At 38.3% G+C, this 16215-nt stretch overlaps 2 protein-coding genes across 2 annotated transcripts; one reads left to right on the top strand and one right to left on the bottom strand.

The window, feature by feature from the left end:
- Positions 3147-5252, top strand: LOC109721607 (calmodulin-like protein 8). The gene is made up of 4 exons (XM_020249301.1): positions 3147-3368; positions 4163-4320; positions 4455-4535; positions 4841-5252. Exons 1-4 carry the CDS (start codon positions 3296-3298, stop codon positions 4973-4975), a joined length of 447 nt encoding a protein of 148 aa, XP_020104890.1. The 5' UTR covers positions 3147-3295; the 3' UTR covers positions 4976-5252.
- Positions 6328-9667, bottom strand: LOC109721745 (putative calcium-transporting ATPase 13, plasma membrane-type). The gene has a single exon (XM_020249517.1). The coding sequence runs from the start codon at positions 9614-9616 to the stop codon at positions 6545-6547; it is 3072 nt and encodes a 1023-aa protein (XP_020105106.1). The 5' UTR covers positions 9617-9667; the 3' UTR covers positions 6328-6544.

The raw sequence follows: 16215 nt of genomic DNA, 5'->3' as shown, positions 1-16215 counted from the left end.
GCGACCCAAAATAGGACCGGGCATAAAGCATTGCACCCTTAGGCTTAGCCGCGTACGTATAAAGGGTACAAAATCAACTTTCAAAGTAAAAGAGTTTTTGCTGAATATTGTGAACAATTTCTTGGCACGCATAACACGCCCGATTTTTTAGTAGACAAATGTTGCCACCAGCGTCTTACCACATTATTGGAGCACTCTTTAGTCCTTACGAAAAGAAAATAAAATAAAGTTTCATCAAAAAGAAAAACATTATTATTGTTATTATTATTATAATTAGTATTTTGAGCTACCAGCTTAATTAGTTTATAATTTAAAATATAAAATAATTAAATTTCGAATTTTAAATTTTAAATATCAATTATCAAATTTTTTTTGTGATCTCTCACTAGAAACATTTTTTTTTTTTGAGAAAAATGTAGCAAGCTACCTGCTTCATTCATTAGGCAAGATGAACTAAGCATACAGGATGAAAGCAGCCGGGGCTTCCTTACAAAAAAGGATACATAAAGAGACAAGCAGAGAAAGGAAAAAAAAAAAATAATAAAAATAAATAAAAAGCGAGGGAGGTGCACCGGATCGAAGCTCTGAGAAGAGCTTTCTTCTGGAAAGGATGCTCCAAAATCACCGGGGGTGCTTGCCTTGTCAACTGGAAAACCGTCTGCAAAAGCAAAAAAAGAGAGTTAGGAATCAAAGAAATGGAATCGATGAACTTGGCTCTTCTAACCAAGTGGTGGTGGTGTTTCTTCAACGAGCCGTCGTTGCTCTGGAACAAGTTGGTTAGACATCTATACTACAAGCGACGAAGACCATTACTCGAAGGTGGAGCCTTTGTCCCTTATTCGCATTGGTGGAGAAGCGTGTTACGCTGCCGAGACGTGTTCAAATGTGGTACTTCCTACACGCTCGGAGTCGGAAGAATCATCAGAATATGGTCAGACATTTGGATAGGAGAAACCACTTTGAGAACCCTGTTCCCGACTATCTTTGATAGAGTACGGAATAAAGAGATTACAGTCTCTCAATGTTGGTACCGCAATGGCTGGAGATGGCGTTTCATCTGCAATGGTTTTACATCATCCCTATCAGCAGAGAATCGCAGACTGTTGGCGTCGCTTAAGGCCCTACTTCAACCCTTCAGCCCTATTAATTCGCCGGATTCGGTTAACTGGCGCTGGACATCGAATCAAATATTCACCGTAAAATCCACTTATATGTTTCTCACTGATGCTGGGCAGAGAGACCCGACGAGTGCCTTCATCTGGGCATTGAAAACCCCTGCTAAAATTAAAGTGTTTATTTGGCTACTTCTACGCAAAAGAATTCTTACGGCCGATAGACTGCTTGCTCAAGGTCAATGGGTGGAGCAAAACTGTGTATTCTGTGCTCTTAGTGCGGAAAGCTGTGATCACCTCTTATGCAACTGCGTTTTTTTCAGATACCTTATCCTATGTGCGGACAGTTCGGCAGTCCTCACGTCACTCCCCGATGACGTCCGGGTTCTCTGGTCTACGGTTTCTAATATTCGCGATGTTTCAAATAGAACTACAGGTCTAACAGTTTTAGCGGCAGTCTGGTGGGTCGTCTGGACAGAGAGGAATCATATTATCTTCCGAGATAAATTTCCCAACCCCTCTCGGGCGGTTGAGCGCGTCAATCTACTGCTGGCCTCTTGGAATGATTTTCTTTGACCACCTGATCACGTGACCTCACTAGAAACATTTGAGTGAAAAAAGATTGTTTAATTTGATATCATACGGTGAGCGTTGAGATTGTGAAGCGGTCCAATGCCATCTCGAATGCCGAACCATTTCCAGCTGTGAAACGCTGGACGAGCACAATAAAGAAAGGGGGCATCAACGTTAATCACTTTGCTCTCGTTTGTTGGACAAAAATTGCTCATCAATTTACTACAACAGCTTCATAAAAACATAAAAACATTTTGATGTCCCAAATAGAGAACTGTTATCCATTATTTAGCTTTTGGGCGATAATAAGTTGTACTAGTTGAACGAAGAGCACGTTTTGGTTAATTTGAAGGCTCCTCTAAGATAGATTATTAACTTTAGAAGCTGTTAGAACTAAAGTATATATATATATATAGTGAGACTGGGCTACTATTAGTAGCAAAATTTTATTGTTGCTACCAGTTTTTTAGCCTTTGGATCAACTCTTTTCATTATTTCTAACCATTGGATTAAATATTATAACCCAATAAGAACCACTCAACCATAGAGGGACCACTCAACTCTAACCGACTAATATCATCCTGACCCTACAATTTTTCATTTAAGGGTTAAAAACATGATAGCAAAAAGAGCATTTTACTATTAATAGTATTCCAGCCCAATTCTATATATATAATCTTTTTTCTTCAATGTGTTTTCTGGACTCTAGTAGCAAATTATTATTTGTAAAAACAGATAAAATACTCATTTATTATATATAATATAATATATATTGCATTATTATTATTATTATTATTATTATTATTTGGGATGTATTCTGTCAAAAATTTCAAACAAAGTTTGCGAACTATTGAAAGCATGATTTTTCTCTAATACCAGTTGTTGGAACCGGTGCTTACGTTAATACCAATTATATAACTCAAAATTTAAAATAAATAATACGAAGGAGAGATATTGGAGGAGGAAGAAGAAAGTTAAACTAGTACTTTATTAACGAAAGTAAGACAAAACCTATGCAGTCATGTCTACTATAACTTATTCAGTTATTTTTCTTATTAACTCATGCCTAATTATATATAGCTATCAAGTCACAAGAGATGATAAATTTAATTTTTATTTTGTATAACTATAAATTCTAATCATAATCAAATAAAAATTTTCAATTTATCTCAAATTATATTTTAATTAAATTTGAATTATTATTCTAACACAAACATTGAATTATCTATTCGGGCAAAAGAAACTTCCGGAAGAGGGACTATTTTGGTCAAGATCAACTTTTTGGGGACCGGATCCCGTCATGAACAACTTTATACGTTGCAAGAAAACGTTGATCTTTTTAACCTTATCTTCCCCTTTTTTTAATCAATATTACGAAAAGGTCCTTTGACCAAAACTTCAAAAAAGTCACCCAAAAAGAGCTCCCACCTCATAGAGCTGCACAAGCACAACAACACCAATAAAAGCCTACAAAAAGCACTGCGCTTCTTTCACCAACCCTTTCATTACAACAAAGGATCATCCTTCTCGGCTCCTTCGCATCTCCATCTCTCCCTCTCTTTCTCTATCATTACATTTAGCTTTAAAAAGAGAGAAAAAAGTTAAGCTGCATGGATCCTCTCACACAGGAACAGATCTCTGAGTTCCAAGAGGCCTTCTTGCTCTTTGACAAAGATGGAAACGGTTTGATTTAATTACTTCCTCATATTTGTTCTTATTTTCTTCTTCATTTCCTTATTTTGCATTATTATTATTATTGTTATTATTATTATTTCTGTTTCAATCTGTTCTTTGCCTGTTGGGTTCAGTAGGTCCCAATGAACTGTTCTGTGGATTTTGATGACGAAGGGTTAGTCAAAAGATTGTAGTTGTTCTTGTTTTGCTATACTCTTTTCAATAACATTGGTATATTTTTATCTCCCGTTTCCCACATAAGTTGTACTGGCTAATCATTGAATATAAGTTATTGTCATTGTCATAGTTTAATAGTAAATAATCATACACGCTTTGCATATTAGTTGTTTTATTTAGTGTAATGAGTTGCATACAAAATGATTGTGGATTTCCAGTTATACACTAGCTAGTAAGAGACATTCACCTAAAACCATATTTCTATAGGACAAGACATTTAACAGAGTAGCTAATGCTACAAACACACAAACTTAAAGCAAACTTGGTATATATATATATCTGTTTCTTCTGTGTGTCAACTTGGACACTTAGAGAGGTACATATATGCAACTCGTACCTTAATTTTGGGTTTTAAACGTTCTCCTCGTTTTTTTCTTTTTCTTCTTTTTTTCCTCCCTTGGGGTCTGGTTGCCACACATTTATAGCTTAATTCACCTTTTCAATAAATGAAGCGGGTAGCGTGCTACCCTTTTCTCAAAAAAAATATTTCAATGTTGGATAGAGACGAAAAATGCTTCATCATCTCGCAAAATTTGCTTGTTTATCGAATACGTTTAATATAATAGGCTGCATCACTCTGGAAGAATTGGCGACGGTCATCAGATCATTGGGCCAGAATCCAACTGAAGAAGAGCTGCATGGTATGATAAGGGAAGTCGATGTTAACGGGAACGGGAGCATAGAATTTGGAGAGTTTTTATACCTAATGGCTAAGAAAATGAAGGTATGGAAAGCTGATCTATGAAGCATACCTCCAACTTGAATTGCGATTAAAAGCCTTGTGTTTTAACCTTCGGTTGCGTAAAATTGTCGCGAAAAATTTGACATTTTTCTGTCTTTCACTTACTGGATTTTCAGGAGACCAATGATGAAGAGGAGTTGAAAGAAGCTTTCAAGGTTTTCGATAAGGACCAAAATGGGTTCATATCAGCTAGTGAGGTGAATATTTCTTATCCTTTTTATTTCAGTTGAAAGAGTCTTTTTAAGTAATTAGCAAGATTATGTTCATATGTTATCATTCTCTTTTGTTCTTATATCCTCTGTAATCGCACTGTTCTCTACCCTAAAACAGATATAGGGATGGTTTAAGTATCATGAATTTCAGCTTAGTTAGAGGTCTAATCAGAGCCTCAATTATTCACCAGAGCAGCGCTTATTCTTCAAAACCTTCAAATTGCTTCATTAGGATTTCACAACTTACAGTATTGGTTTATACATTAAAATTCGCTTATCCATGTACATAGCTGAGTAATGTAATGATCAATCTTGGGGAGAAGCTTACGGATGAAGAGGTTGAACAAATGATCAAGGAGGCTGATATGGATGGCGATGGGCAAGTAAATTTTGAGGAGTTTGTGAAAATGATGAGGACCGTTTAAACTACGACTCTACGGAGATTTCATTGACGAAATTTTCAGATTATTAATTTCATTCTGTCCAAAAGATTCATAGATAGAGTCGTTTAATTTTGTTACAGATGAGCATACTATAGACGTTGTCTCATTCTATTATTCCCTCCTCTAAACTTATTAACAATTCTTTTTTAAACTACTTAGAATAATTGGTTAAAAGACAAAACAGCAAAACATCTTTATCGGTTGTAATGTTGACTGTCGGTAATTGTTCCAGATCTATTCTTATTATTTGATTTGTTTAGAGTTTTGCTTTCGTAATAGTTCGAATACGTTAAATTATTTGCGACTCTTGTTTGAGGATGGACTACGGATTCACAATATGCTTCACTTAATTACTATGACCTGAAAAAGGGACCAGTATATGTTGCTTTTGTTTAGATTGTCACTACTCCTTTTCTATGGCAGCTCCAACTAGTTATATAAGTTTTTGAAATAATCCTCATTATTTCCTCTGAATGTCCATGAAAACATGATATCAGAGGTTTTGAATGAATCTTTGCTTGTCAATTTGTTTCGGAAATTGGGTACTATTAAACAATTGGTTCCCTCGTAGAGCTTCATGTTTAAGAATGTCCATTGCAAGAAATGTCGTAGTAGCACTCAGCGAATTTGTAGTACAAAACTAGCCTTCAGGGATAAGAAAATTGCTCTAGTGCTTCCTCTTTTACTTTAAAAAAAGATGCATCTTTTTTCCTTTCCTTGCATAGGATATTTGGAGACAAAGGAGAGACCGAAGTTTCGTCATTAGCAATCTTCAGGCCAAAAAAAAAAAAGAAAAAAAGAAAAGCTGAACAAAAAGCAAAAATAAAAGTATTAGAATACAAAACTTTCCATTTAGACCTTTCTTTTTTTGGACAGTTGATAATATAATCTCAGACCGACGGATAGGGGGTAAGCACTGGATTTGTTTAACCTCTGAAAAAGCTCTTGTACAGCATGCTGATTTAAATGGTAATTGAGATATTAAGCGAATGAAGTGAGGAAAGATTCTTCTTCACAGGATGAAACAATTGGCTTATAGACAAAAAGTAAGGTAGTTTAGCAACCAATGCAAGCAAATTAATTGTTAAGGTGGCGAATGGCAGTAGAGCAGATAAGCAGCAGATTTGTTCCTGTCACAAACATCTAACCATATGCGCGATGGACAATTTTTAACATGATAGTCAAATGTTGCTTAACTAGACTTGATTTTTTGTCTTCGTTAGTTGCAGAGGTTAGGAAGATGAAACAGACCTTTCTGGCTAAATAGAAACACAGAGATGAAAAATAGGGGGGGGGAGAAAGGAGAAAGAAACATCATCTGAGCTAACAAAAAGTGCCGAATAAATCACGAGACGATGAAATGAATTCCTAGATTTTTTTTTTGTTCAATCATGATTGCCAAATATACATAAGAAGCTAAGACAATCTTCGCCAGCAAAATAATAACAAACGAATGAATAGAAAGAATCTAAACACTGAAAACAATGAATTACACGAAACTTTAAAAATAGAATTGCCGAGCAGTTAGAGCAGTTAGTTACCGACGACGCCCTAGAAAGCTTTGCAGCGAGTGAGGAGCTGATGAACCGGTGTGCTAGAGACCGGCACGCACTTAACAATCCAACCTATCGGCCATGAGATTGCTGCGATACCAACACAAATTCCCCACTGTCCCCAGTTTAATCTCTGTGTATCGGCAAATCGCGTTAACAACTCCACCATTATAACCTGCAACACTATGGTCACTCCAATTATTCCTAAGAAGAGCTTATTTGTGAGAATCCCCTCAAACACATTCTTCTTCTCCAGCTTCCGTGAATTGAACTCGTTGAACACTTGACATAGAACAAAAGTGTTAAATATCAAAGTGTTGTTGATCTTCTCGCTGACCCCGAATATCGCCTGCCCTGCGAACTGAAAGATCAGCAGAACCGCGACCTGGAAAACTGCTTGGGCGAGGAGATTTCTCCACATGACATTACTAATGAGCGGCTCCGTCCGCCCCACAGGCGGCTTCTTCATCAACTCCTTAGTCGGTCTATCGGTCGCTAATGCGAGAGCTCCCATTGTATCCATGATCAAGTTCACCCACAGGAGCTGCACTGTCGTCAAGGGGACTTTACCGGAGCTTACGGCCGCCACAAAATTTATCACCAGCGCCGCGATGTTCACCGTCAGCTGAAATTGAATGAACTTTTGGATGTTATTGTAGACGCACCTTCCCCACCGCATTACGGTGACGACCGTGTCAAAATTGTCGTCGAGAATGATGATGTCGGAGCTCTCCTTTGCGACCTCCGTGCCTTGTATGCCCATCGAGAGCCCAACGTCGGCCTCTTTGAGTGCTGGCGCATCGTTAGTGCCGTCTCCAGTGACAGCAACAACATGGCCCTTCTGCTTCAGACACTGCACTACTAGAAGCTTGTCAAACGGAGACGACCGCGCCATCACCCGAATTCTATCGACTCTTTCCATTCTTTCTTCCGCCGAATAGTTTCGGAATTCTTGGCCTTCGATCACCAATCCGTCGTAATCATCGTCTTGAATTATTCCGCACTCCTTCGCGATGGCTCGGGCTGTGAAGATGTTGTCTCCTGTAATCATCTTCACAGCGACTCCGGCATCTCGACAGGATCTGATCGCGGATTTCACTTCGGGGCGGCATGGATCTTTTAGACCAACTAAACCCAACAAAACTAGCCCATCATCCTCAAGTTTAGGAGCTTCAGCTTGAATACCTGAATCTTTTGCCTCAATCTGCTTACAAGCAAAAGCAATGCATCTAAGGCTAGACGCCGCCATTCCTTTGATGACCTGCTCAGATTTCACCCTCTGATCAATCCCCAGCTCCTGAATCATCCCATTAGAATCAAAATATTTGACGCAGCGAGCCATGATCATCTCCGCTGCACCTTTCCAGTGCGCGATCACGGTACCCCTACCGTAGTTCTCCTTTATTAGAACTCCGCTCCGCTTCTTTTCCGAATTGAAGGCCTCGACATGGATCACCTTATAGCTCTTCTTCAATTCCTCGGCGTCCATTTTGAGCTCGGCTGCGGCCCAGCAAAGCAGGGCTTTCTCCGTTGGGCTGCCGGAGATCTCCAGCTCCGAAAGTGGGCCGGCTTTGTACACACTTCCGGTAGTATTCAGCCCGACTCCCTGGTGGAAAAGGCCGAGTACTGTTCCGGCAATGGCAGTGGCAGTGTCAGCAGCAGTGGTTCCTTTGCCGCTGCCGCCAATTTCTATTTGTTCTCCTCCGCCGATCCAAAACTGTGTCACCTTCATCTGGTTCAGCGTCAGCGTGCCGGTCTTGTCGGTACATACTGCCGTCACTGATCCCATCGTCTCGCATGCGGAGAGCGTCCGCACCAGCGCATTGTCCTGCATCATCCTCTTCATTGAGAACGCCAGCGTCAGAGTCACCGCCAGCGGCAGCCCCTCGGGGATCGCCACCACGATGATCGTCACCGCCTGCTGGAATATCCCCACCAACGCGCTCACCACGCTGTTGGCCGACACATGCCGCTTATCAAATTCCGGCTGGCCGTTCTCGTCCTCGGTGTTTCCCGTGAAGTACCGGGTCAAGAGCACCGCGAAGACCAGCACGGCCACCGCAATTCCCGCCTTTCCGATGCTTGACGTCAGCCCGGAGAGGCGCTCTTGGAGCGGGGTCGGCTCGGTGGTCTCCCGAGTAATGGTGCCCATCATTTCGCCCCATGCAGTGTCGGTGCCGACGGCGGTGACGAGCATGCTGGCGTAGCCGTCGACCACCTTAGCACCAGACGAGAGCAAGGGGTTCTCGTCGGCGCCGACGTAGACCGGGTCCGACTCGCCGGTCATGCTCGACTCGTCCAACTGCAACGAGTGGCCTGCAAGGAAGACACCGTCGGCCGGCACCTGATCGCCGATTTTTAAGATGACGACATCACCGACCATGATGTCAAAGATCGACACCTCCGAGCGCCGGCTGTCTCTCACGACAGTCACGTCGATATTGTCGCACTCGCCCGCCAGCCTGTCGAAGCGCTGCGATTGGCGGTGGTTGCTGAAGGCGGAGACCGCGACGACCAGGAAGACTGCAAGGAAGATGCTGGCTCCGTCGTACCAGCCGGACTTGATGCCGTGCTCTTTAATGCCGAAGCCAAGGGAGACAGCGGCGCAGGCGACGAGGACGAGGAGGAAGACGTCGCCGAGGGCGTCGACCACGTGGACGAAGAAGCTCTTCGGCTTCGGCTTCGGGTACGTGTTCGATCCGAAGGCCTCACGGCGACGACGCAGGTCGCTGGGATCACCTGCAATGCCGTGTTCGGCATCTGACAATAAGGCGGCGGCGATAGCGGCTGCGCCTCCGAGGCGTTGCAGGCTGTCGTATTGCTTCTCCTTGACGAGGCATGCAAAGGAGGACTTGCGGGCCGCTGCGAAGGAGATAAGAGGATCGGGGGCAGCACCTGCGGCGTCACGGACGTCGATGGCAACATAAGAAGGGGAGCGGAGGAGGACGGCGGAGAGATGCTTTTTCGCGAAGGCGCGGCAAGTGTAGATGATGGTGAGGGCCATGCGCCACCGCTTGTGCGGCATAGTTTTGCGGCGGCCGGGGACGAGGAAGAAGGAGGCGTAGTCCATCGTACAAAACACAAAACAAAGTGCTTAAAAGAAAGTAGTGAGACGACGAGAGATAAATTTCTTTTCTGAACCTAGTCCGCCACGTCATTTGTGGGCTGTTGTCGGATATGTCCTCAATCACTGCATCAAAATGCGTCTTTGCTATTATTATTANTTATCTCGTGTTCTAGGTGGATCGATGACCTACATATAATATAACGAGGACCCAACGTTATTATTATAGACAAGGATCATGGATCGGAAGCTGCGCAGTAGCTTCCTAGCTTTTATTTAGGCAGAGTTTCGAATACGATATAAAAGGAAAGAAGGATTAAGGAAAAAGAAAGAAAGCATTGATTGAATGGGGGAACAAATTCGATCGAACATATGCATAGGAAAGAAGAAGGAAGCTGCAGATCGAATGTAGTTGCCTATGAACATGAGAAAATTAGTTACGAAGATATCAGAGTTGCAGAGAAATTCGGCATTGTCCGACCAAACTTAAACCGACTTGAATTAAAAATACAAAATTGGAAACTTGGCCGCGTTACTGTCGACGGGAAGAGTCGGCATCGAAAAAGGGCAAACAAAAATCTACTACATTTATTGGCTGGATTAACGTGGCGTGGCGAAAATTAATGGGATGTGGTACGTAAAATGTGCAGGGTCTCCAAGTGTCACAGGTTCAATGTACGCAAGTTATTATAATACAATATAAACGATAATAATTGGATTAGCGTGTACCAATGTTAGAGGATATGTTGGGCCCAGGTACGTGATGTTTTGCTCCGGCAAAGGGACTCCAAGTGGCGTTGTTCAAATGGACCTTTTGACTTTTAGAAGGAACGAACAATTGTAGAGCAAGTGACAAAAATCTTGATAGTTCATAGTTGATAAATAAAATTTTAAATTCGAATTTTAGTTAATTTATATTTTTAGCAAAATTTATTTCTAAATAAAATAAACGAAGCATATAGCGTGCTATTTATCTCTCTCAAAAAAAAAAAAAAACACAACAACAATGGTTCATTTGGGAATGGGTTAATTGCACAACTGGCCCCAACTTTTTAATTTATCTTTAGATTATTTTTGACGGTAAGGTTTATTGCTGACGTGGTAAGTAATAAGTAGTACATGAGTGAAAATTTTTGTTTTAAAGGGTGTGATTTAATTGAAAATAAAAATGAAAGGTTACCACATAATTACGAGAAAATTAAAAACTAAAAGAAAAATTCGGAAAAAGTTTGGAAAAGAACGGTGCAATTTTCACGAGTTTACTTTCGTAAAAACCGATCAAATAGAATCTTTTGGACCGAATTAAGACCAATTCGGTTCCGTAATTCGATTTTTACCGAATATTGCGCTCTCCTATGTTCAGTAGCATTCCTGAAATTGAAGCCGCGTGAGAGTCAAAGACTTTGGAGGCAACCTTCTCCGGAAAAAATAAAGATGGTTACGTGCAAACTACCTGCGCTTTTGGGAGGAGTTTCAGATATTTTCTGTTGCACAGTTGCAACAGCTTAACCTCAGAACAAATCAAACTTTTATTTTTTTATTTTCTCTGTAAGTGAGAGTAAGTTAAATGCTTGGCGCACGCATTTGGGGTTAAAATCCTCATCCAAACATGAACGTCGAAAGAAAATGAATCTAACTTTTTAAGATCCATACCGACGGTCCCTAGCGCAAGTGGCAAAGAGCTCGGTGGTTGATACTCGATGTTCCAAGTTCGATTTCTAGTTGATTTACATTTCTAGCTGAGTTTATTTATAAATGAAATAAACGAAGCGTATAGCATACTTTTTATCTCTAAAAAAAAAAATATTTTAAGATTCATAAAAAAGATTGCACGAGAAAATCATGCTATGTTAGCAAATATCATCAAATAATTTTGCAGAGGGACTGGCGATGATAATTTTTTTTTAAGAAAAAAATAATAGACTATCTGCTTTATTCATAAAGTAATATGAACTTGGCAAGATAAATAAAGCAACGGAGGCCTCAAGAATGTAGGGTATATTAATGGTGAATTACAAATGAGCTTTCCATCTCAATGTTGGAAAATTGAGTTTAAAACTTATTCTTCTAAAATGCAGAAAGAAATAATAAAATAATTGTTGTAAAGTAATCATGAACCTCAGATAAATGATACATCTAATTAAAATAAAAAAACTACAAAAAACTCAAATCAAATAATAGATTTCATGGGACCCATGCGGTCCGAGGATCCTTTGTACAAAAGCAAACATGGGCTTTTGTTTTATTTCCTACCAAATCAGCTTCATTCATCGTGGGCCAATTTGCAATAAAGAGGAAGCAAAATTATTGCATGCACACCCCACATAAGATGTATATCTTACACACTTTAAATCCTAGAAGTTCTATTATGGTTTTACTAACAGAAAATAATAAAAAAAAAAATGATAAGACAAGTAAGGGCATCCTAGCCATGAAAAGGTTAGGATGAAATATTTACACCATTATATTAGTTGACTCTAAGGGTGCGTTTGGTTCGCATTATGAAAGATTACTAGAAATAAAAAATATCCGAGAATCTTATTCCTATTCATTCTATTACTAAGAATATGGAATTCCTATGTTTGGTTCGCATGGTAATATTAATTAGTCATGTTATTTAATATTACAAAAAATATATAATTAATTAATTTATTTATGTAATTAATTTTAGATAATGTTACCAAAAGTTTCAACATCTTTTTAGAAAAAAAGGAAGAGAGAGTATAAGTTAGAGAGAGAGAGCATAATTAAAAAAATAGATAGAAAAACATAGTCGAAATTAGAGGGAGTGAGAGAGTTGAAATTTTAGAAAGAGAGAGAGAGAGAAAGCTTAGTTTAGAGAGAGCAAAAAAGTTGAATTTTAGAGAGAAAAATAAGTTTAGAGAGAGATATAAGGTTAGAGTGTAACGAAAAATAATATCAATTAGCCGGCGGGTAGGAAGAAAGAAAAAAATTAGACATATTATTATTTTCCCAATCCATTAATATGAGGATACCCACCCTCCCTCAAGAGAATGAGATTAGTACTTTGGGGTGAATCATATTCCCAAGTGAATTCAATATTACCAACTATATTACTTAGTGCGTTTAGCCAAACACCGTCATATTTTTTTATTCCCATTGAATTACTAGGAATCTTTAAAAGATAGCGCGAACCAAAAGCACCCTAATAGAAATTAAAAAGAGATTTAAGATCTCTTAATTTGAAAATATGAATATTTTATTGTACCTTCTCTTTGATTTAATTAAAAAAGTCATATGGTAGATAATTAGTGTGATAAAATATCTAAAGGAAAATATCATATTCAATCCATAAATTATTTTTTGATAGTAATATAAATTACATCGTAAATAAAATATATTATTCAATCAAATTATGCATGCGGAGATCTTTCAAAAAATCATTCACTTTGGAGGTATTTCAGAGCAATATTATTTGTACATTTCAACTATTTTTTATACTATTTTTTTAATATAAAAATTTTAAGAAATATCTAGAGTAATGGATAAAAGTATATAAAATTTGACCATTGCTATAAGTACCCCATTAGAGTTCCCGGCAATGTTATAAATGACATGTTGTCATTATTATTATACTCTAAACATCATTAATTAGTAAATTCCAAATACCATTGCAAAATCCTTAGTACTATTATTAATTGCACCTTAAATTATAAACTCTAAACACTTCACATATGCATTCCAATCCATCAAGAATTTAAATGCCAATCGGTATAGACCGTATTTACTGTGCAAATAAAATATCGGTACGATATAGCACCCATACAGATGGCACAACTCAAAATCTCTATTTTTTAAATTAGTAAATAATTTTCTCCATAAAGTTCAAAAATTTTGACAAGCATATATAATAAACAGTTATAATATTTTATTGCTAAAAGAATAAATTTTTTATGTTATTATATATTGGCATACTTTTTATTTTTTTGAATGACACGCATCGGCACAATCTGACATGCACAGTACCATATTGTACTAGTAAATTTCTGACGCTTAACTTGTGCCGAGGCACATAAATCCTTGTAATCCATCAACAATATTATAAGGTACATACTTGGAATGCTGGATGAATGCATGCATCCAGCATTTCTCAAAATTTACACGTACGTTTTGCATGTTCCATTTACCATTTCTCTTTCCCATGAACAATCTTTCTCGTACGTACTTGGCCTCACGGGCGATGTGATAGATCAACTAGGTGCGAGGAAGATGGTGGGGCCCATCGGTCAACCTTATTGACCCATAAGGCCACAAGGCTTAGAAGAGAATCCCCACGTTGATCCGTCCCTCTTCATCCGTCCCTAAGCTGCGGTATATAACGACACTTACAACCAAAGATATAAAAAAAAAATAAAAATGAGAAGAACTTCTTTATTTTGTACACACGCATAGTCGAGCCGAGCACATCACAAAAGGGAATATCCTAACTGGTGCCTCATACACATAAAAGCTCTTTCTCATTTTATTTATCTATCCTAAGAGTGCAGCAAAACATTCTTCTTATAAAGAATCTTTAGTTGATATTAATTGGTCAATTTAATTACATGCATGCTTACTCATCAATGTCTGATCGATCGCCCTCTACAGTATCGATCAATTGGGCGATTTATATTCATTGCCCTCTACAGTATCGATCAATTGGATGATTTATATTCATTGCACATGCGAGTTAATATATACACACCTTAATTTTATTGAGCTTAGGAAGATTAAGTAAAAGCCAAGCTAATAATGAACTTTTTATTTTCATTTGGTACCTTTTCTTAAAATGCATTCCAGCATTCCATTATTCAGTCATGTTGTATTAATAATGCATGAATAATTAGTAATCCGACTACATGAAACTTTTTTTTTTTTGTGAGATAGATACTATATATGCAACCTGCTTTATTTATTTTATTTAAAAATAAACTTAGTTGAAAGTGTGAATTAATTAGTATTCGAATTCGAGACCTCAGTACCAACCACCAAACTCTTTGTCACTTGCGCTAAGGACGATTTTTGTCACTTGAACTAGGTACCAACTTCATGAAACTTTAGTTCGTCTTTTTGTTGTGTTGCTAATGCATGTGTAGAGTAGCGGTAAATGTGTCTCAAAATCAACAGTTCCATAACTCAATTTTTTAGATTTTATGGGGCAGATAAAACTATAATCTGTTAAATAGAAAACCTTTAATTAGCAAACCTAAGTATCACTGCACCCAGAGGCCAAAGCATAAGCGCTTCTCTCTGTGTGCGTGTGCGACAGTGTACGAGAGTACATTCATGTTTGACGTACGTGCATGCAGGATATGACGTATACGATAAAAGGGCAGAAGTAGCTAGAATAGCTGGTAGCAAAAGCCAAACCACCACATTGCAAAGTTTTTTTTTTTTTTTTCATAAAACAACAAATCAGAAAATAGAGATGCATGTGATGATGAAGCTATGATAGAGGAGAAGCGCATGAGTGGTACGTACGAGGGGGAAGGGGTGATGGTGACGGGAGAAGAGCTAATGCCTAATGGTTTTTTGGCGTAGCAGGTTAATTACACACCCGCAGCCACTGCAGCTTGTTTCTCTCTCGTCTCTCTCTCTCTCTCTCTCTCTCTCTCTCCTCTCTCTCTCTCTGTGTCTGGTTGGGGGGGGGGGGGGGAGGGTAGGTGTGGGTGTGTGCTCCTGAGAGAGCGTCATGAGGCCCCAGTATGGCATAGAGTACCATGCAAAAGGGAATTGAATAGAGAGGGGGGAACGGGAGGAGGAAAAGATCACTCAATGCGCTTAATTAATCCTTTCGACGTCACCTCTTACATCCACGAAGAAGGTGCAGTTGTATCTCACGGTGAACGCCGACCCAGATATTTTCTCTATCTTGTCTCTCTCTCTTAATATGATTCGGTTGGCTTTTCAAGGTTTAACCATCCATATTTATTAATTGCTTAACCATCTCTCTAATCTTGTAGCTTCATAATTTGTAAGAGGAGATATGTAGTATTGTTGAGTAAAATTATTTAAAACTAGAGTATTTTGTAGTCATGGAAAATTAAAAATATTTTTCCTTTCGTGTGGTTTGGCATAGTTGTTAATTCGGATTCGGCAAAAATTCGGTACAGGTATAATTCGATAAATGTCTCTTTAATTTTTAAATTCGTTGAAAAAATACGGCTAAAAACGGATTCAGGTAATTATTCGGATACGTGATTATACGGCATATTATACGTTCACCAATTAAAATTCGGAATAAAAAATTCGCTATATAATAATATAATAAATATATATATCTATATAATTATTATTATATTTTTATATTAGATTAAATATATTCAAAAATTATAATAACATTTATAATAATATATAAAAGTTTATATTTAGAAATATTAATAAACAAATTTATAATTTTATAAATTAAAATATTATTATATAAATAAATTATATTATATAATATATATATATATTAAATAAATATTTATAAAATAAAATTTGTATATTTATATATATAGATATGTGTGTGTGTGTGTGTGTGTGTGTGTAATTGTGTATGTAATGAGAGGGAGGTCTCAAGCGGTCCACGAGGCAGAAGAGGCCTCGTGGACCGCGTATGATTT

This window comes from Ananas comosus, linkage group 15 (genome assembly GCF_001540865.1).
Source record: "Ananas comosus cultivar F153 linkage group 15, ASM154086v1, whole genome shotgun sequence".
Taxonomy (NCBI): Eukaryota; Viridiplantae; Streptophyta; class Magnoliopsida; order Poales; family Bromeliaceae; genus Ananas; species Ananas comosus.
Note: the sequence above shows the minus strand (reverse complement) of the source record. Positions and strands in the feature narration are given on the sequence as shown.

What these genes read in the sequence shown, in the direction of transcription:
- LOC109721607 (XM_020249301.1), top strand. Translation starts at nt 3,296, where the DNA reads ATGGATCCTCTCACACAGGAACAGATCTCTGAGTTCCAAGAGGCCTTC. An exon ending in CTTTGACAAAGATGGAAACG is followed by an intron (nt 3,369 to 4,162) that starts GTTTGATTTAAT and finishes TTAATATAATAG; the next exon opens with GCTGCATCACTCTGGAAGAA. An exon ending in GGTTCATATCAGCTAGTGAG is followed by an intron (nt 4,536 to 4,840) that starts GTGAATATTTCT and finishes CCATGTACATAG; the next exon opens with CTGAGTAATGTAATGATCAA.
- LOC109721745 (XM_020249517.1), bottom strand. Translation starts at nt 9,616, where the DNA reads ATGGACTACGCCTCCTTCTTCCTCGTCCCCGGCCGCCGCAAAACTATG.